Raw genomic sequence first — 23,115 nt, 5'->3', positions numbered from 1 at the left:
TTGTCTAATATTAATGTGTTCACTTGAAATTTTGTTTACTTAGTATTTGCATTGAATATTTTCTACCCTTTCATTTTCAAAATATCTGTGTTTCCGTACTTAAAAGGTATCTCTTGTAAACAGTATAGAGTTATAGCTTGCTTTTTAATCTAGTCTGAAGGTCTCTTTTTTAGAGTGTTAGTCCATTTACATTTATAGTATGTACTAATATAACTGTATTCAGGCCTAAAATTGCTGATCGTTTTATATGAGTCCCATCTGTTTTTGTTACCCTCCCTTCTCTTTTTCTGCCTTCTTTTGGGTTTACCAAATATGTATAGTTATAATAATTTTTACTTAAATAGGCATCTATCTTTTAAAGAAATTAAGGAAAAGAGAAAATATATAGCTTTTTAAAAAATATTTCTACCTACATACTATGTCCAGTGTACTTCACTCCCCCCTATAAATCTAAGTTGCCATCTGGTATCATTTCCTTCAGCCTAAAAAACTTTGTTTCTGCTGTTCTTTAGTTCTTTAGAGCAGATTTGCTAGCAGTGAATTAATTTGTTTGAAAATGTCTTTTATTTTACCTTCATATTTTGAAGGATAGCTTTGTTCTATATAGAATTCTGAATTCACAGGGTTTTTTGCTTATTTTTTTTCTTTCAGTACTTTAAACATGTCAATTTCATTATCTTTTTGCCACCACTTTTAAAAAAAATGAGATGTCAACCATCCTTCAAAGCACTGTTACCTTGTGTATAATGTATTGTTTGCCAAGACTGCTCTTTCAAGATTTTCTCTTCCATCAGCCAACTTCACTGGTTTGCCTATAATGTTCTCAGGTATGGTTTCTTTTACTTAGGGTTCACTGAACTTGCTGGATCCAATTTAGAAAATCTATGGTCATTATTTCCTCAAATACCTTTTCTTCTACATTTTCTTTCTACTCTCTTTCTTTGGACTCCAATTGCACATGTTGGACCTCTAAATATAGTAGTAATAATATATAATGCCTATTTTTGAATAGATTCATAAGTACATAAAATTGAGCAGTTTAGGATAGTTTCCATTATAGTTTTCATGCATTCGCTGATGCCCTTTGTAAGTATAGCACACTAGAACGTTATTCATCTAGTAGTAAAAGCAAGAACTCATGTTTTTTAAGCATTTGGTATTTACTAAAGGCTTTACATACATTTCTCATTTGAAGTCTAGGAGTACTTGATAAAATTGATATTACAATTTTCTTCACCTTATAGACATGGAACAGGCTTACATAATTCCAATAACTTACCAAAGTCACACAGTTATGAAGTGGTGTATGGACTTCTGAGGCCAATGCCTGTAGTATTCTTAGTCACATTATCCTAACACTGCATGCAAACATACACCATTCATTCACGATTAAGCATTAGGAGCAAGACACTGTTTTTGGCAATTATTACACAGAAATGAATTCAAAGTATGTGGAATTCCTACTCTAGTAAGAGAGATACTACCTTCATATTTTTCTGTTATTGTAACTGCTAAGAATGAGACCTTCAATGTACATACAATAAAAGCATGAAAACCTAAGGTATGGTGTATGTCCTGAACACATGCTTTTGTAAGCAGATGAATTTCTCCTGGTCTACCATGGCTTTCTAGGTTACCAATAAGATGCTGCTTAATTCAGAACCTTTCAGTGCAAATGGATACTTTAAACAGATTACCTCCTTCCCAACCTGCTATTCCTATACATAATCACTGCAGAGATGTTGCAACCTCTGTTTTCTGAGCAGGGATAGTCAGATTGATATAAAAACACGATTCCCTGGGGGCTTCCAGAGAAGGCTCTAGATCAGTGCCAATCAAAATGTGGTCCCAGTCCCACTGTGTGAACTGTTTACAAGTTTGTGACAAGACAGTACAGACACCGAGAGTATTTAGGAAACTTAAAACAAATTAGGCTTGGGTTTTATAGGTCTTTTTTTAAATTTCACTTTTCTAATAATTCAATAATTACTTGTATTTTACAAAACTATCAGTCTGCAACAGAATGGAAATTACAAAGAAAAAAAAAGCTGGATGTTCATCACACAGAGTTTGAGAATACTGTTCTGGGTCATAGCATCTGGGGACAAGGTACTTATATTTTCCTGACTCTTGGTTTTCTTAATGTAATTCAGAGTTGTAAAAGGTGAAATAAGGTATATCTAAACTGTCTACGCACTGTGCCAGGCAAATGGCAGGAGTGAAATGTCTTCCTTGTACTCTATCATCACTATACCATAGGTCCTCATAATTAGTTATTTTGCTTCTCTTCCCACGTTAGAACATAAGTTCTGTGAAGGCAGGAAAGCATACCATATTCATTTGATTCCCCCTAAATTAGCAGAAACTCAATAGACAAGAACAGTATTATTATCTTTTATCTGAGATTTTTATATTCTTCCTATATTAGCACTATTAAACCTAAACAAAAGATTATGAAAGAAAAAAAGGCAAAATGCTGTCTGCTCCTCAACATGCTAGAAGTGAATCTTTTATCTGCGATTTTTATATTCTTCCTAAATCAGCACTATTAAACCTAAACAAAAGACTTATGAAGGAAAAAAGGCAAAATGCTGTCTGCTCCCCAACATGCTAGAAGTGAAACAAATCTAAAATACAATAAAAGTCTATCAATAGCATTGGCCATGAACAGACTACAACAAGATGGTATAGGAGGAAAACAAAATATTTATGTTTTGAACATCCCTTGCTTTAAAATACAAAATTTTAATATATATTCTGGTGATTCTATCCCTAAACTGGGACACTGATTTCTATATAGCTATAGAAATGCTAGAAGTTATACAACATATTTAAATGAGATGGACTTATACAAAGCACAGTTAAAAGAGCTAAATAGGTATAACTAAAACAGAGATAGGAGAATTAAAAAACAGAATAGTGGCAGATAAAATGTTTTAAAAAAACAGTTGCAGACTAAAGAAAATGTAGACTTTATTTTTGTGCATCTATGAATAATGATGTGAAAAAATATTAGGAAATAACCAAGAAAAATGCTGTGAGTAAAAGAGATCTATTACATTTTAGAAGACTTAGGAAAGAAGTTCTGTGTAAACAAGTCTGAACATTATCTCCATCTACAGACAGAAAAATGAAAAGCTGAACTGGAATAACATCCAAAATATCAACTATCAGCCACTGTTTTTTATTCTGAGATTTTACTCGGGGTGAAAATTTACACTTAATGCCAAAGAAGATGTAAGAGTAGAATGAGACAAAGTCCCCTCTTGTAAGGACTTGCGGTATAATTTATTCCACAATATAATCTATAAAACTTAAAGCAATACAGTATACTGCAATATTCATTCAGTTAAGACTCTGAAGGTGGAAGTTGACAGAATGGGGAAATTCATGTAAGGGCGAGAGTAATGTAGCTGACTCAAAGAGAAGGTAAGGCGTAGGCAAGCAGGCAAAACACACAACAGTTATCAGTGGTAGAAACCGAGCAGGCAGTGAGGAGACTGGTCTGATGAACATAAAAGAGGACTGGGAAGAAGTACCACAGGTCGGAGCCTGGACTTGCAATGCCAGGAAGTGAACAGTCCCTGTTAGGTCCTTCAATAAAACAGTAACAGAGGAAATACGTTGTAGAGAAAAAGAACCCCAAATAGGAAGATAAATTAGGTAAACCGCAGTCATGTAGCTTGTGAACCAGTGGACTTCTAAAAAAATGACTGGAACATGAGCTAAAAAGAATTTAATTAGAAGACTCAAAATCTTCACATACAAATGTCATACAGAAGGGCCCAGGTGTTTAGCTTGCCCACTCCCCGTGTTGCAATGCTAGGCTTTCTTCTCCCTCCTACTAGAAATTTGTTTTGTGCTATCATATTTTCAGTGGGTCTACTTTTTACTTTCATTTATATAACCTCCTATAGAGTTTTCACCCCTCCTTTTGTAGCTTCTAATCTAAAACTGTTTTTGCCTCTCCCCTTTTCTTTTTCTTTTTGCTTGTTCGTCTTTGTTTTTTGTTCCTTTCCCATCACCTCTTCCACATGTGGAACATATACTCCTAGAGACTGGTGGAGCTGCAGAGGACCGCAGAGAGCTGCTCATCCAGGCTTCCCATTTTACAGAAGAAAAACCAAGTCCAAAGAAGTAAAATGACTTCTTGGTTTTGAGTTCAGTGGGGCTTGCCTCTCACAACCACTATTTCTTTTAAAATAAATTATCAGAGCTGATAGTGAAAAAATGTAGTAATTAAAAACTTTAGAAAACATTAATTTAAAAACCACCATTCCCTTGTTTATATTAAGATGATAAAATTAAAAGAATTTAAAAATACACAAATAAAAATTATGCGACAATTATGCCTTTCCCCTCCCCATTTTCTGTTGTTCCAAATTTTAGTGTTTCTCAAAACAGCGTTCTTTGAGAAGCAAGGAAAACAACTATTTTTGAGGAAAGTTTTAGCTTTGTTAAAAACTATGGCATATTCTCTAGTTAAATGCAGTACTGTACTTACCTTATAAATGAACAAATAAGTTAGAGTCCTGAACTATACCTATAGGAGGATATATTAAAAAAAAAACAAACAAAAAAAACAAAACCTTGCCTACCTGAAATCCTTAAACTCATTCTTTTCCCACCTTTGTTTCCTGTCTGTGTCTCTGCTAGTGTTTTCCAAGTACAGGCTGTAACTACAGTGGAAGTGGAAAGCAGGGAATGAGTTAAAACTGCTAAATGCTTTGAGTAACCAGTTTATACCCATAATTTTTAAAACAGCTCATCTTTTTAATAGTTAGTTTCAGATAAGAAATGTTGTAAGAGCTTGTGCCTTGTTTTAGGCATACTGGGCTTAAATCACAAGTAAATAAGTACAAGCCCTAGATTTTCTTTCTTTTTTTTTTTTTTTTTTAAAGATTTTATTTATTTATCTGACAGAGAGAGACACAGTGAGAGGGAATACAAGCAGGCGGAATGGGAGAGGGAGAAGCAGGCTTCCCGCGGAGCAGGGAGCCCAACGCGGGGCTCGATCCCAGGTCCCTGGGATCATGACCTGAACCAAAGGCAGACACTTAACGACTGAGCCACCCAGGCGCCCCAAGCCCTAGATTTTCTTAAGACGACAATGAGGACTTAGGGGAAACGGTTGATGCCAATCACCATCCTGCTCATCTGTACTGATGACAAGCTGGTAAAGCCACAGCTAGAGTGGATTTCTCCCTATTCCACTCAGTGGAACTTTATTTACAATTATTTGACATTTCACACCATCATTCTGACAAACCGAAATCTCAGTAATGACAATGAAGATGCCATTTCCAGACATGGAAAATAATGGAACAAAAAAAGTTCGTGAAAAGCACCTACATATAATTGCACACTAATTGTGCATACACACATTTCTTGATTTAAGTATGTACGACTTACATGGCATCTTACATGATGAAGGCCCAAGGAATAACCTCACCCCAATCAAATAACAACAAGAACTTCCCTTTCAGGCTGGCCTTAGAATGCCTAACTTCTTTTCTCTGTACCATTTCAGACCCTTCCAGCTAGTTGGGTCCTTTAACCAACACAGATGTTATTTCCTACTTTAGTCTAGTACCAGTGCAAGGTAAAAGAGCTCGGGTAGCAGGTTGCGTGGTGAGACAGGGAAAGAAAAGAGTGCCAACATTCTGGGAACATCGCCCTTTACTCTGTTGCTACATATATCCTTTAGCATCCTCAGTCCCTAAACAATCTCCCCCATACCTTTTGAAGCCCTATCATTTGCCCCATTCAGAGTCCCTGTCCTAGTTGCTATGTTCAAATAACTAACGAAATTGTTCTTTGTTAAGGATACCTAAATATAAACCTAGATTTTTTTCTGAAATGCAGATGAACCTCACACTAATTATGCATGCATGTTATGTATGTATCTTTTAAGTTTTTTTTTTTTAAAGCAAACCCTGCATTACTCACTTAAGACTTCTAGATATTTTGTTTTTCCTGTATCTATTACTTTACCTATTATCTGGGGTCCTCATGGTTGGCATCTATAAGTTCAAAGGACCGTGGTCTTTCTTCTGAGATAGGGGGAGCACTTTCCCTAAGTAAGAGCAGGTGGGTGATGCAAGGAGAGCCCTCTTGGAAGTACTGGGCAAATGGATCTGCTACTCTGCCGCTCTGCAGTATCATGATCTTCTCTGATATCTTGAGTGTCTCCACTTCTTTATTTCTGTATGCACGTCTTCCTCTTGCATTTTCAATGTTAAGTGTTTACCAGGATGTTTACATGACCATCTTCTCTTTCAAAACTATCCTCTTATGTGAGGGTGTGTCTAATCTAACTTGAATTGCCATCTCTGCTTTGCAGATTTCTTGTCTTCTTATTTCCAAGAGACTTGTGCTGACTTATTCTTGGATGCCATATCTACACCTCAGATTTTATAATCTGTCTGCCCATATTATTTTTCCTCAAATAAAAAACCCACCCTGTACAAAGTTCCACAATAATCATTAACTAGTTCTTTTGTCAAATGACTTGTAGTTCTTCCTCAGCCTAGTTCATTCCACAGATTCCTATCATACAAAGCACACCAGAGTATAGTTCTTTATTCAAAAAACCCACCAACTGAAGATTCCAGGCCTTTTATAGTCTGTCTGATCTGTCTTATGACTTATTTTTTAATCTGAACTCTATTCTCCTTCACCCTACCTGGTACTTTCTAAAACCATACTTAACTATCTAAAACTTTAAAGAGGACTACCCCATCATCATGTTTAAACCCTTCTGTATCCTCAAGTAGCTAGTATAGTGCTGCACACCAGAAAAACAGAGGAAAAAGAACTCCAGATCAGCCATAACACAAGACAGGAGTAGAGAGGGAGCTAAACAGAGTGGATCCATAGAGCCTTCAGAATACAAAAAAGGTATAACCACTAGGAAGCATTTTAGGTTTCATGCTGCACGTCTCAGTTTTCTCTTTTACTGCTCTGTCTCAAGGCAACTAGAAAACATGACTTTTCGACGGGCATTGCCCCATACCCTAGAGGGTGTTTTGGAAATATCTGGGGGTGGTTTCTGGTTAGCGGAATGATTGGGAAATGCTGTGTAGGCAAGGCCGGGGATGCTTGATGTTTTGAAACAAAAGGGATAGTCTCACATAATAAAAAATTGTTTTTCATTGGGCACAACCTTGAAATGTCCTGCACATCTCTTTTGCAGTAATGTAAAAACCTAGCTTATATCATCAAGCCCAGAGCTTAACTTTGTTTTAAATATAAATAATTTTTTTGCATAGTTTTGCTATATTGTTTTATGAAAGTGTAAACATCTCATAGATAGATTATACTTTGTTTTATTTGGAACTTTACTATGAGCTGCTCATCATTTGGGAAAAAAATCATGTCACAGAAAGCAATACTCTTCATAAATATCAAATCATTAATATAACATGCCTTTATCAGTTTCATTTGTAGCTTTTTCTCTATTTCTATATTAATATCTCTCTCAAAAAACACATTTTCCATGCCAATGGTAAAGCGTGCTACGGTGAAAACAACACTGAACTCACAGCAATAAACTCAGTTTGTCACTTAGCCTCAATTTGCTCATGTATAAAATGAATATATGCTCTACTTACTTTAGAGGTTATGAAAAACAAAATGCTAAAACGGATATGAAATATCTCAGAAAATATCAAGTTCTGTGTGTACTTTACAATGAAACAAATCATAATATTTCTGATTAAAAATGAAATTAAGAAACAAAAGTCCCAAAAGCCTCTGCCTCCAGTCTACTTACCAGGTAACAGTGCAGTAATTTAACAGCATACAGGATTAGTAATATTTAAGCACTTAATAAAATCAAACCCTAAACTTGTGCTGCCTAACACAGTAGCTGTGCATCTGCTAAACTGTAAAATTCACACTAGATTCAAAGAACTTACTACAAAAAATAAAATATTATTAAGAATTATTTCATCTTCTTACTTTACAAGTATGGCCAGTAGAAAATTTAAAATAACATTTTTTGCTTCTACTACATTTCTGACAGGCATGCTGCTCTAAGGAAGCAATGCGATTACAAAACTCATAAAGAGCAACAATACCGAGCTTAGGCTAACAAAACAATAAAAAATGTACACTCACTTCATCAGTGAGTTCTCCAAACACTGTTATGACATCTATTAAAAGACTTGCAGTATAGAAGGACTTGATCATGTTTCTAAAAGAGAAGAGAAAGCTGGTTTAGTTAAATGAAAAACATTAAGCTGCAGAATTAGTCATGTAACTATAAGAAAAAAAAAATTCCAGTGTTTACAAAAGTACTCTGAAATTAATGTTTTAAATAAAATCAGATTTGAAGAACACAATGAAACTCCTTCTATAATCTGTTATTAGGAGAAAGTAACAACATTCATATTACAAATAAATATACTATAGCAAGGTTTTATAGTATACTTTTTATTAAAAAATGCAATTATGGGGGTGGCTGGGTGGCTCAGTTGATTGTCTGACTCTTGATTTTGGCTCAGGTCATGATCTCAGGGTTGTGAGATCGAGCCCTGCTCTGAGCATGGAGTCTGCTTAAGATTCTCTCTCTCCCTCTCCCTCTGCCCCCCAACCCCCACCGACACATGCACACACTCTGAGGAAAAAAAAAAGCAATTACAGTATTATCTGAACCTGTATCAAGCCATGTGCGTTTCTTTGCATTTAAGTAATGACAAATCATTTGAATTAGCAGGTTGTGATAATTTAAAAAATCAGTATCATTGCACCAGGCTGTCACTGGCTAAAATCAACTCTTAGATTTTACTAAATGTTAAAGAATTGCTACTTGAGGTATAATTACTGAAAAAATAAATCTGCCCTGGCTATTCTTCTGTCAGCCTAAAAAGACAGGCTTGTTCTTGTACCCAAAATCATTTTGACATTCTACAAGTAATTAAAAAAAAATCTAAATCATTAATTAAGAAGTCTGAAAGTGTCCAATGGAAAACCGGGTAATTCCAGTTACACAGTAATAAAACGTACAATTTTAATTTTTCTCTTGCTTTACTTACTTGTGAAATCGTCCAGCACGGTCTTCATTATCTGCATACAAAAACATTTTCAAAGCATAATTCTCCAAATGGGCACAGCCAACTATTTCTTGAGTAATAGCTTCATTATCACTCAAGTGTTTCTTAAGCTAAAATTAAATCAGATACAAAGCTTAAGACTTTGGACTCACAGAAATGTACGCTTAAGTACAAATAATCCTAAGAATCATTTTAAACTTTAAAAATTATTTTATATTCATTTCAGTAAAAGAGGTATGAATGAAATCTCACAAAAACTGCTCTGCCTCAGCCCAAGGTTTTTTAGAATAAAAACCAATGTTTACAAAATTATGAAGAAACACACCCATGATAACCTGAAAGGATAATTTAACTCTAAAAATCAAAATAACCAAGAATAAAAAGATAACACATCCAACAATCTATGTAAAGCATCAGACAAATATTTCAAAGTAATAGCCAATATACTATGAGGTATCCTAAAAATGGAATCAGGAAATTCTCTAATCATAATTTAAAATTTTAATTTATTCTCATTTCAATTTCTTCTATCAAATATAAAAAAATATGATTATGGAAATCATTATATCCTAAAAGAGTATCGCCCAGAGCATACTGTGTAAAAAAACAGATATAATTCTACAGTATGAGATCACAAACTCAGAAAAGGATTACAGAAGTTTTTAAAATTTAGACAAATATATACCTCGTTAACACAATTCACAACTGTAAATTTTCAGTCAGTATATCCTTTTCCTACACATATAATAATTCAAAATATTTTAAACACGGGCGCCTGGGTGGCTCAGTCGTTAAGCGTCTGCCTTCAGCTCAGGTCGTGGTCCCAGGGTCCTGGGATCGAGCCCCGCATCGGGCTCCCTGCCCAGCGGGAGGCCTGCTTCTCCCTCTCCCACTCCCCCTGCTTGTGTTCCCTCTCTCGCTGTGTCTCTCTCTGTCAAATAAATAAATAAAATCTTTAAAAAAAAAAAAATATTTTAAACACAACAAAGTTCCTACATCTTACTCAGACTGTTGTTCTACAATGAAAGGGCTTTCTGGAATATTAGATCGGAGTACCACACTACTGCTTAAAGATGGCTTTTCTCAAAAACGTTATAAACTAAAAAATTAAATTTAAAAAAAGCTTCAGGATTCCTCAGAAAATCAGCAAAGTAAATATTCTCATAATTACAACAGAATAATGTAAGTTCCAGAAGAGATTTAATGTTGGAATTTAAGGATGTTTTAGCTATACTTATCCTGAACAAAAGCAGGAAAAAACTCCACATGTAACACTAGTTTACTATTTCCACACTATAAAGTGTTTTAATTCTAGATTTAATTCTAGAAGTGGATTTAATTCTAGAAAAAAGTGGAAATATGTCACTTCATTTCATCTTCAACATGAAATATCTGGCAGCAAAAACATAATACACTCAGTTTTCCAACTGTAATCTAAATATTAAAGCACAGGCAGATGGGATAGACTCACCATGGAATAGATTTATTTTACCTGTTATTTAATTTAGATAATAATAAACTCCTGCTGAGTCCCTTTACAAATGTGATTTTATACTTTGCTTTTTATAAAGAACTACTCTGAGTTCTGTCTTATCCATAAGGTATTTTAGTTATTACTGCTATATTGTAAAATTAATAAAGAGATATATTCTATACAAAGTCTGTTAGCAACATGATTTTATAAATGTACTGCTATGTGTGAGACACATTCCTCCTCTTACCCCCTAATCTCACCTTCCAAAAAAGAATACTCAAATTTTTCCTGTACCTACAGAAACCATGTTAGAAGTGGAAGGACAGACAGGCTTCAAGGGAGCTGGATTTCCATCAGCGGTGCCACTAGGTCCAATGGATGGTTAATAGTAGCAGTGACAGGGACTCTGGGTCAGAAGGCCAGACACCCATACCCAGTTAGAACCCTACTGCCCATGGCTGTTTAATGTAACTAGGTTTTGATCTGAGTAATTTTCAACATTTATAAAACCTCTGGGCTGACTATTATGTTTTGATTTTTAATATATCTAAAATTCTGTCTCTCCACACAAAATTATTCAACTAGTCAAATATTTAGGTTTCTAATTCTCTTGAGCAGGTCACATACTAATTAAATAAATAAAAAGCTGCAGCTATTAATATAACAGCCTCTAAAGAAATACATTAATGAGGAGTAGACCCTGACATTGTTAAAAGAAAAACCAGGACAGCTGGGCAGGGGAGGACAGGGTAGAGTCCTGATTATTAAGTTGTATTACTATGGCTACCCATGCCTGCCTGCACTAACACCCAGTCCAACCCATTCAATTTTCTCTGGATTGCTGCCTCTATATAACCTGTGAAATTATATCATGGTTCAAGAAGGTGACTCATACTTTAATCACCTACCACATTTCTGCTAGCAGGGAAGAATGCCCAGACCATAAAATTATCTTGTCCTGGTACCAAGAGTGAGACAAAGAGACTATAGGCAACTGATACCATTTCCTTTGTTGTCCCTTTCACTAAATAAGTAGCCCATTTCATTATTGTAAGAGCTATTTAAGAATTCCCAAATCAATCATCCATGTGACTGTATGAAGTAGACTACAAAGCGTTTGTCACTTATGAAAGAATGACTCAAAGGTCATCTATAATAACATCTACGATAACAAGATATAGTGGTATATGCAAAGACACTGAAATCTACTTTAACTTATTCTTACAACTCCCTTAGCAGTAAGATGTAAATGAAAAAATTGTGTCAGGGCACCTGGGTGGTTCAGTCAGTTGAGCATCTGCCTTCGGCTCAGGTCATGATCCCAGGGCCCTGGCACAGAGCCCCGCATCGGGCTCCCTGATCAGCAGGGAGCCTGCTTCTCCCTCTCTCTCTGCCTGCTACTCCCCCTGCTTGTGCTCTCTCTCTCTCTGTGCCAAGTAATTGAATAAAATCCTTAAAAAAAAATTGTGTCTAGCTTTTCCTCAGCTGTAATGACATGGCTTGATGGCTGCCAAGAGGAAGAACTAAAATGGCAAAATATACATACACAAATATAATAAAGTGCCACTTAAAACATTAATCAGAAAATAAATGATCAGTGTTTAACTTACAGCTTCTAACTGATCCATTAACTTTGATAAAAATTTACGACAGTCAGGAGTTTTACTATCAATCTTCATTCCAGTTTGCATTGCATATAAACGACCTAAAAAAAAAAAAAAAGAAAAATGAGATGACTTGAACAATTTCCATTACTGAATGTTTAAAATACATGTTCTAATAAATAACTTAAAATTTAAGTGAATTTAAAAATAAAACTTTGATTTACTATGGATCTTATTTACAAAAATAAAGAACACACAGATATTATCCAAAGAATGAAACAGACTCATGATAATAGCAATTTTTTTTTTTTTTAAATCAAGAAGTAAGGCCTTCTCTTTTGGCAGAAAGAAAAGAAAAGAAAAGACCAGAACCTAAGCTGTCAAAAAGACCTGTAATTGGCAAGTTAAGGCAATCAGAAAAATGACATGTACAAGAGCACTTACCAGTGCCTGAAAGTGATACTGATAAAATATGTAATATGAGCTAGAAGACTGGGAAACATAATTTGAGCTGAGGCTAACAGGGAGAACTATTTTAGTTATTTTTATATATACAAAATATATATATATACCCTTTTAAAAAAGTTAATAAAAACATTAGAGAGAAGGCTAAATCTAAAAAAAACCCCTGTGACACCATGATCCTAATAGCTTTTCCAGTGATAGGAGCTGTGAAAGGTTTGGTGGTAATTGTTACCATTGGTGTGTTCATACCACTGTAATTTACTCTTACATTCTCCAAATATGTCCTGGAAATCTGTGACAGCGCTATGGACACATCATTCTAATGAAAGCACATTTAGGTAGTTCCCAGATGTTCATTACTACAAATCTTGTTGTGTTACCATACCTTCTTGTGCACACATTCAAGAGTTCCCGGAGGCAAATACCAAGAAAGAAATGTAATACCCGGGTCATAGTATGTGTATCTTTTTCACTTTTGAGAGCTACTCTTAAACTGTCCTCCAAAACAGATTACCAATATGCAGTTATATCTCCAACATATGCAAGCACCATTTCTCCAAACCCACAAAACAAACAAAAAAACTGGTATTATTAAACTTATCAGTGTCAAGATTTTACATGGTACTTCATTTTCACTACTAAAAATGTATTGCATATTTACTGGATAGCTCTATATCCATCTTAACGAATTAGGAGTAGCTATGAAAATAAAAGAAAAAAAACTGCTAAAAGTTTTTTTTTTTTAAGATTTTATTTATGTATTTGACAGAGAGAGACACAGTGAGAGAGGGAACACAAGCAGGGGGAATGGGAGAGGGAGAAGCAGGCTTCCTGACGAGCAGGGAGCCCTATGCGGGGCTCGATCCCAGGACTCTGGGAATCATGACCTGAGCCAAAGGCAGATACGTACGGACTGAGCCACCCAGGTGTCCCGTCTGCCAAATTTTCTATTGGGTTGTCTGCTTTTCAACAAATTGCCTTGTGGTAGTTCTTTACACAGTATAAAGGAGGGATATAATGTTTTCCCCTCAAATGAGATCTTGTGAACACTATCCCCCTTCCCTGCTTTACTTTTCTCTCAGCAAGTAATCATCTTCTACTTATTTATCCACCATCTCTACTCCAACTTGAATTTAAATTCTGTGATGATGGCGATTTTAATCTATTTGGTTTGCTGATGTACCCTTGGCATGTAGGATAGTGCTTGGCCTTCGATAAACATTTTCTGAATAGATAAATACATGGATGAAAGAATAGCTCATTCTGCCCCACTGATTTAAATGCCACTTTTATCATTCATTATCATATATTAAGCTTCCACGGGATAAAAGGGCCCAATTCTGTATATTGTCTATCCTGCTTCATTAGTCTACTGGCCTATCACTGCTTTATTTACTAGAGCTTTATAACATAGCTTGGTATCTGCTAGTTACTCTCAAGATTTCCAATTCAATTATGCCTACTCAATATCTTCTTTAAAAATATATTAAGATATACATGATACACAGTTATTTATTATGTTTTTAATTTTAAAAGCTTTATCTGAAGATACTACTTTTTAATACTCAGGCTTTTAGGACTATCTCATATTACAGAGTTTGATGTTTAATTTATTAATGTATTTATTTTCACAGATCAAATTTCAGGGTTTGATCCATCTAGTCATTAACAAGAAAAATGGGAGTTCCAAAAGTACTGTACAGATTTACATTGCCACACAGTATAAAAAGCATAGTGCTTTTTTTTTCTCTGCACACCAGTCAGCACAGGGTATCACTTTGACCCAAGACCAATTCTAATTTGAAAAACAGAAAAACCTGCTCATTTTAAATGTCTCCTGCTTTGATAACAAATGTGACCAAATTTTTTTTCTTTCTTTTTTTAACCAGTCATATTTTTTTTTAGCAACATGGCTAGGTCCTTTACCCATTTGTCTATAATGTTTTAATGATCTCTCCCCACCTCCCCATTCCCCACACCTCTTAAAGCATGGTTGAACACCCTCTCCTTTTAAACCAGTCACATCTCTTTTGAGCTGTTCAAGATCTGTGCCTGTCTTAGGTCCTTTTCTTCTTAGATCTGTGACTGAACTCCCCAACACTTCCTCTTTGTGAGCTGTTCAGGTTTCTTCTCCCAGGGTTTTTGTTGCATTTCTTCTTCTATAGTGCATCACATGAACTCTTTGGAAAACAAACATATTGGCTGCAAATATGCCATCTTTCAATTTCTGAATCTGTTTTAAAACACAGAGACTTGAAATATTTATGTACTCAAAGTTATTATTTCCTTTTTTCTCCCCCCTGTAAATTCTAAGCTTGGGAAAGTTCTTTCTCCAAGGGACCAGATATTCAATTACATGATTTTTCTAGTTTTTCCTATGGTTTTAAATTTTCAAATTTAACTCTTCAACTCGCATTTCCTCTCCTCCACAAGTTACGGGCACCTACCTCAAATACACTTAATAAATGATCCTTCCTTTCTCTAATGATTTTGTGGTTCCCTCTTTAATATATTTTTACTTTTAAAAAGACTATTTGAGAGAAAAAGAGGGAATGTGCGCGTGCAAGTGGGGGAAGAAGCGGGGGGGGGGCAAGCGAACTATGCACTGAGCGCGGAACCCAATGCGGGGCTCCATCCCAAGACCCTGAGATCACGACCTGAGCTGAAATCAAGAGTCCGATGCTTAACCATCTGAGCCACCCAGTGCCCCTGCATATTTTTACTTTTTATGTTTCCTGGCTGTTTGATTTGCTCAGATCACAGATCAAATGCCATCTCTAGCACATGACAGTATCTCCACTGATAATATGCTTTAACGTCCTCCAAATTTAATCTTGCTATGTCTTACTGTATTACCAAAATTTTACCAAGAATTTTATGCGTTCTTGATCTTATTTTTAAGAGGAAGGCTTCTACTTGAGAGTAGGGATCAATTCCATGCCAGGTTACTCATATTTCCCCTAACAGAGTCCCTACCCTATGCTATATTGAAACTGCGCCCTTGGGACCTACATGATCCCAGGGACTGGCTAGAGTGTAGGAAAAAAAATCTTAGCATTTCTACTGGTAATTTTTAATCATTCTTTAAAAATGTCTATGTTTCTGTATCTTTAATAATACATGCAGTATTTTGGGTGCCTGGGTGGCTCAGTTGGTTAAGTGACTGCCTTTGACTCAGGTCATGATCCTGGAGTCCCTGGATCGAGTCCCGCATCAGGCTCCCTGCTCAGCGGGGAGTCTGCTTCTCCCTCTGACCCTCCCCCCCTCTCATGTGCTCTCTCTCTCTCATTCTCTCTCTCTCAAATAAATAAAATCTTTTAAAAAAAAAAATACATGCAGTATTTTTAGAATATAGTATCTGCATCAATATATATAATATATAATTTATATGATATATTAGAGATTAATTTAACTCATATGGATAGGAGATCATAAGGTTAAGAATCATTACTCATTACATCCTTACTCCCCTCAACTATAAACTATATTTTCTTACCCCAACCTACCCCATACTTCTTCCTCAGGGCCCCATTCTTTTACCATATTACATGAAATTACTGCTTTATAATCAGCAATATCCCCTGTATCTCCTCAGATTCCTCTCCCTCTTTGTCTTAACTAAACCCTAGATGTCACTTGAAGAAATTCTCTTACATAATTCTTCCTATGTCAGGATTGGCAAGTATGATTGTTTTTTTTCTTTGCATACCACTGCTACTTACAGTATTCTCTCCATGTCTGACCTAAAGCTCAAGCCCCTTTCTTCCACTTGATCTTGTTAATTCTTGTAACTGACCAAGGACCTCAAGGTCCTTCCTTGTCCTTCCATCATCTTGAAAATTTGGCTGTTCACATGGATAATCAATACTTGTGGCAGAGACTACTAACTGCCCGCCCACATTCTTTCTTCTTACCTTCTTTGCTAATGAGATCCCTATATTATTAAGGGGGGGTTGTAATGTACCTAGTCAAATAGTACATTTCCCAGTATTCTTCAAAGCCACATATGGCCATTCAACTAAGACTGATGCTATGTTGTTAGAAGCTGTTGGGAGAGAATTCTGGAAGTAATCTTAAAGGGGAAATGACAGGAAAGGAAAGATCTTACTGACCCTTTCCCTCTTCTTCCTGCTGTCTAAAACAGAAATGGTATGACTGAAACACTAGTAGACATCTTAGACCACAAGGCAACCTTGGAAATGGTAATCATGTGTTGGCTTGTAGTTGCGAAATTGGAAAGTGTTTGGGTCCCTGATAACTTCATGGAATTGACACACGCTGGGTACTGACAACATCAGACTTTTGTTTTAAATGAGGGAATGAGTCCTTATCTAACTTAGCTATTGTTATTTTAGATTTTCAGCAATAAGAAAGCAAATCTAATCCTAATACACAGAACTATGTTCTCAATTCTTATTGACTCTAATAATTATATGCACTCTCCCATACAAGCCACTCACTCCATAATTAAATTACAATCTCAAACTGCTATACTTCCAAAATCAATATATTAAGCACCAACTCTAAACACAATTTCCATTTCTTCCAACTTGAAACTATGTCTGTTAAAACAGGTGGGCAGTTCACTGGTGTCTATTTCTTAATTACAGTCTTTTCTCCTTTAACTTCTCTCTGCAACCAGCTTTGATTTTGTATTTTTCTAAAACTTTACTGCGCTAGCTCCTTCTACCCCTTAATTTTTTTACTATAGTCTTATGGCAAAAGGACACTCATATTTAAACCCAACTATCCTCTTTCTCTATGCCTATATTATGAGCAATAGAGACCACTGGCAGATGAGCACCAATATAAATATAAATATAAATATAAATATAAATATAAATATATCGACCTCAAATGAGCTTAATACTTGCCTTCCCAACCTCCCAAATGACTATTTCAAACACATGTCAATCTATTTTAATAACCATCTCACCCAAAAACATGCACAGAAAACTTAACAGACATTAATTAATTATTCACTACCTATATATATACTATTGGCCAACAGGATATCATGATAATGTGAGGAAATACAGTACAGTTTCATGTTCCTAGGAGGTCTTTCTCCTATCTTCCTAACAGAGTAGTGAATACTATACGAATCCTACAATCCATGAAGTGTAGGTTGTAGAGTGTAGTTGGTGAACCAACTTTGGGGATAAATGGCTATTCAGCATAGATAGGTTGAAAAAATGAGGTTGATTTTTAGGTTCACATTGGCTTTAGTGGCAGCCATCTACCTAGGACTTAACCATTAAGCAAACGTGCAGAAATTAATTGGGCAGTTCTCTTGTTACCATGAGAAAGTGATTTAAGTGATTTATTCATATGTAAAAAGTACAATTCTCAGTTTCTAGTTTGTTATTATTTTTAACTACTTCTGTTGTTTACAAAAAAAATCAAATTATTCCCAATTCATATCACCACAGCCATTATCATCCTCCCTCACAACACAAATAAAAACAAGTATCAGCTCCTATCCTTTAAAAGTTAACCTTAACACAGATGGTTGTTATCTGAAATACAATGTAATGATGATATAGTTAATTGGTTTCACAGGCACGCACTTTCTTTCTTGGTTTACATGCATATTTAAGTCTTTGCAATTACAAGGACATTATTACATAATAACATAATAACACCTTTAATTGAAGAACTGGGAAGAATCACCTCAGAATTGGAAATATTTACGATAAAACTGGCCTGGCTTTAACATTTTTGAATATCTCATATTCAAAATGCTACAGTAAAGGATCCTGAGTCAGCCTATAATAAAAAATAAGTACTTAGACAGCAGGACTATGGGCTTCAATTAATCACAGAGATTCAGGAATCAGTAAAAACAGGGAAATTAATGCAGAAAATTATCTTGTGATACATTTTTTAATATTAATAAAAGCAAAAAGACCTTAAATCTACTTGTGAAAATTAATAAGTACACCAGAAGATCTTTTTGCCATAAAGGATGGAAAAAGGAATCACTTTCATATAGAGCTCAAGACAAGTAATTCATTGTAGCAGCAGCAGGATGATGAAAAATTAATGTCTAACATGGAAAATTATCTACTAAAACAGAATAAATATGTAGCTAAAATCATCTATAAGAAAATATATTTGATTTATTTCATCAAAGAAATGTGTTTATTTTTATGAATAAATATTATTTGAAGATGAGTAATGAGGCACATTTGCAAAAGGATTAAACACTTTCCAACCTAACTTTAATTTAATGTGAGGCATTTAAGAGATAAACATTTACTAATCCTGAAGGTATGTATAATTCAAAGTTCCATAAAATCTAAACATTAACATTCTAACACATCCTTGCTTATACATAAGAAATATAAAACTATGAAATGCATGATATAAACACACAAAAAAAGATATATAAAAGCAATTATGAAGAGTGATGCTTTGACAGGTTAAATAAACATGGCACTCAAATAGGAATCATTATGATTTATACTGATGTTTAAAAGATTTTATTCCAATAAACAGAACTGAATATACTACTCTATTCATAAGTATATTGTAAATACCTGCTATATGGTTAGTATTAGCTTTTGTGAAGGAACTGAGTCAAAGATAAAAAGGACAGTATGAATGAGGGTCTACTCAATAAAGGGTATTTACTTTGCTCATTCCTTCATTAAACAAATATTTTTGGAGCTCCTGTCATAATATAGTAGCCTTAAGAAAAAGTGAGCTACTCTTGAGTTCTTACTAAAAGATTGTGCTGGTACAGAGCAAAAGCTAAGCGACTACTTGATTACTAAAATGAGACCAGATGGCCACGATGCAGTAACTAGACTTGACATTCCACGATAAACAACAAAAAACTAGACAAAATATATGAACCACTTTTTCACAAATAGAAATAGATGGGAAAACCATGACACCTGGAGAAAGGAAACAAATGAGATGACTCCACCAATGATCAGTCCAGCATTCTTCCTGGAGGCACATTCTAAACTAAGGAACAGGGAGGGGGAGCCTCAAGCAGAATACACTCTAGTAGAGTTGAGAAAACAGACTAAAGCTCAGGACTACTGAAGCAGCAATTAAGTGGAGGGGCAGAGTTCTGTAGAAGAGAAGCCATGCAGGAAAGAATCCCAGAAATCTGTACTGGGATAAACTCGAGGCTAAACTGAATACTACAAGATGCACATGTAGATGAGAACTCCACAAAGTCAGACGAAGAGTGAGTGGAAGCTGTGAGCCGGACCATCCCCAAAGCTTAGATGCATTCAAGGTCCGACCAGGGTGAAGAGTCCTAAATGCTCCCCCAAGATATTTAGTGGAGACCCCAAGTGGTATGGTATGCTTTAGTAGGATTATCCTGTCCTTAGAGCTACTTTAGACTTGCCCCCAAACAAAAAACAAACAAAATAAGACACAAACATATCACACTTAACTGCAACTAACTTAATTGTTGGCCAGATCAAATCTGTTCAAAGGCCATAATATCCAGACATTCAAGAACTTAAACTTCACTATGTCCTGCCACCAATCAAAAATTACTACAGATGGCAATAAGCAGGAGAATGTGAATAGCCCAATTAAGATTGAACAATAACAAAATACCAGAAACAGCAGTGACATTAAATTACTGGGAAATCATGATGAAGTATTTAATGGAAACCATGAATAAAATGAGAGAAACAAAACATGCACAAAGGAACACAAATGGAATGTCTGGAGATGAAAAACATCTGAAATGAAAAATTTACTGGACAGTATTAATAGCAGTTTAGACACCACAAAAGAAAGATTAAGTGAACTTCAGAACGTAGCAACAGAAACTACTCAAAGCAGGGAAAAAGGATCGAAAAGAAAAAGAAATAGAAAATCAGAGCCTCAGTGAGTTAGGAAAAAATACCAAGTGTTCTAAAATAGGTGTAACTGGATTCCCCAAAGAGGACAGGTGGACAGGTGTGGCCAAAAAAAAGAAAAAGAAGAAGAAAAAGAAAAAAGTGCTGAAGAAAAATATAAACAGAAAAATTAAAATTCCTTACCCAGCAAAACTATCAAAAATAAATATGAAATAAAAGCTTGTTTCACACAATAGAAACTGACAGAATTCACTGGCAGCAAGCCTGTATAAGAAATGGTAAAGCTCTTCAACAGGAAAGAAAATGATACCCGATTTAAAAGTTGGATATAGGGAAAGGAGTAATGAGTGCTGAGAATGGTAATTATGTGGGAAAGTATTTCAAAATTCCATTTCCTTGTTTTATAAATTTCTTCAAAAAAATGACAACTAAAGAAATTAAAATGTAGGTTAGGGCTTATGACAGATTTATAAGTAAAATGTATGACAACGATAGCCAAAGGACAGGGGAAGGGAAAAGAAAGTAAAGTTTTTACCTTGAATGTGAGGGGGTATATTATACGGTAGTAGACTAAATTAACATGAATGCTAAAGCAACTACTAAAAAAAAAAAACAAAGAGGAGTATCTAATAAGCCCATAGTGGAGGCACAAAAGAATCCAAAGTGCTCCCAAAGAGAAGCAGTAACTAATGTTAAAAAATATCTAACCACCAAAAAACCTTGACAAGCTACAGAAAAATAAATGACGGATTGAATGAAAGCAGGAACTTAAGCAATGAAACCTCTTATATAATAACGTGCTGCTAAAAAGTCAGTTTTCACTTTGAACATCAAACATAATTGTCATAAAAAATGAACCTTACCAAAGATGCTTTAAACTTGCATGGGTGCCAAAGAAAGACAGTAACAGTGAAGGACGAATTACTTGACACCACTGACCCTGTCCCTTCAACCTCAGCGATAGGCTGAGAGTCTAAAAACTGATTTACTTTACTCAAAAAAAGGAGTAACTATTAAAATGACCATTTTTTACAAAGTAAAACTCATGTTTACAGCACATCTGCAAAAACAAACATAAGGTAAATAAATGGAATGTTAATGGATAAATCAGGTGTCCAACTCTTTGTGTTTTCATTATTAACTTGTCATTGCTACAGTAAAGGATCCTGAGTCAGCCTATAATAAAAAATAAGTACTTAGACAGCAGGACTATGGGCTTCAATTAATCACAGAGATTCAGGAATCAGTACAAACAGGGAAAAATTGCTTATCTTTTATAGGTTTAGTTAAGTTTGTCTCACTGGCTTTAAAAGATCCAATTTCAGTGTCATTAACAACAGAAAAAATAATAGGCAACTGATTATTAATCCTAAAATCCATCTGACTTAACACAGCAATTAAAAAAATCCAATATTATTTAGCCTTTAAATTAAATTTAAAAATTTTACACTGTAGGTCCTGTAACATCTCAGAATTGAAATGGCCATACCTATTTGCAACTTCCTGAACGACTGTATTTAATTTTCCAGTGATCATATAAACAAATGACTCTCAAAGAGCACTTACACACTTTTCATTCAAAGTCTGTTAATTATACACTGTCACCCCCTAGAGGAAACTTTGAAAAATCACACTCGAAACTATGTTTAGTTACTTAACCAAATTTCAAAGGACAGAATCTTTATGGGTTTAGCTTTATCTACAACACCAAACCTGATAGAATCAAAATATGTATCATACAGTGTCCACATTTAGTAGAGACTCAAAAATTTTCTGGCTTCATTAAAGGAAAAAAAAAAGAGACACATGCTGCTCAGAGTTATGTTAATAACATCAAGCTTGTCCTCCATTTCTACTCTTCATTTATTAGAAATCTCCCAGATTACTGCACTGCCTTTCTGCCCCCCTTTCATTTTTCATCAGTTTGACTAGGCCCTTTACCCTCACTCACTCCACAATTGGTTTTCTAATTACTACCTACCATCAACAATTTTCCATAAGTTATTTCTCATCTAGCATTTACCATTCAGTTCCTGGTTCCATCACTTCCTAAGAGAAGAACCAGGATGATTGTGGGGTTCAAATCAGATATCCTGAAAGAAAGTGTTGTTACAAATGCCAAGAACTACATGAATGTTAGTTGTCTGGTTTCTTTATTCAGTGACAACTATGTGGCCATAGTTCCCTCTAGGGACCACTGTTGCCTTAAAATACAGATCAATTTAACAAACTTTTTTTTGAGCACCTTTTCTTCATTATGTAAATATCTCTAGTGGCCTAGCACTACATGGCATAGTAAATAAATAAAAAGCACCCAGAAGGGTACAAGCCTGAAGTTTAAATGGAAGAAATAATAGATGAATGAAAAGCAATTAAGGTAGCCTTACAAGACACAATGAGGACACAGAAAAGAAGCACCTTTGGAAGTTTAGGAGAAGGCCTCCCTGAAAAAGTGACATTCAAGCTGGTGCCTAAGGATAAGGTGGAGTGGGGGTGGTGGAGAAGGAAAGAGTTGTCAAGGCAGAGGGAATACAATGTTGGAAGGCTTGAAGACAAGAGAAAATGAGAGAGGTTCCAGAAACAGAATAAAATTCAGCTTGATCAGAACTGCTAAAGATGATTCAGAGTTCAAATCACTAAGGGCACTTATATGGAGCTATTATAGGTGGCTTTTAAAAATG

General features: G+C 35.2%; 1 protein-coding gene across 2 annotated transcripts in view; it reads right to left on the bottom strand.

Annotated features, from left to right (window-relative positions):
• The window catches only part of VTA1 (vesicle trafficking 1), a 64,120-nt gene that overhangs the window by 31,730 nt on the left and 9,275 nt on the right, over positions 1-23,115 (bottom strand). For both annotated transcript variants that reach the window (XM_034990836.1, XM_034990837.1), the window contains exons 2-4: positions 12,141-12,235; positions 9,039-9,166; positions 8,122-8,197 (exon numbers count right to left, since the gene is read on the bottom strand). In XM_034990836.1, coding sequence (XP_034846727.1) covers positions 8,122-8,197; positions 9,039-9,166; positions 12,141-12,235 — 299 coding nt within the window. The remainder of the gene's footprint in view (positions 1-8,121; positions 8,198-9,038; positions 9,167-12,140; positions 12,236-23,115) is intronic.

Source organism: Mirounga leonina, unplaced genomic scaffold (assembly GCF_011800145.1).
Source record: "Mirounga leonina isolate KUSES-001 unplaced genomic scaffold, KU_Mleo_1.0 Mir_53, whole genome shotgun sequence".
Lineage (NCBI taxonomy): Eukaryota > Metazoa > Chordata > Mammalia > Carnivora > Phocidae > Mirounga > Mirounga leonina.
This window is presented reverse-complemented; position numbering and strand designations above follow the sequence as displayed.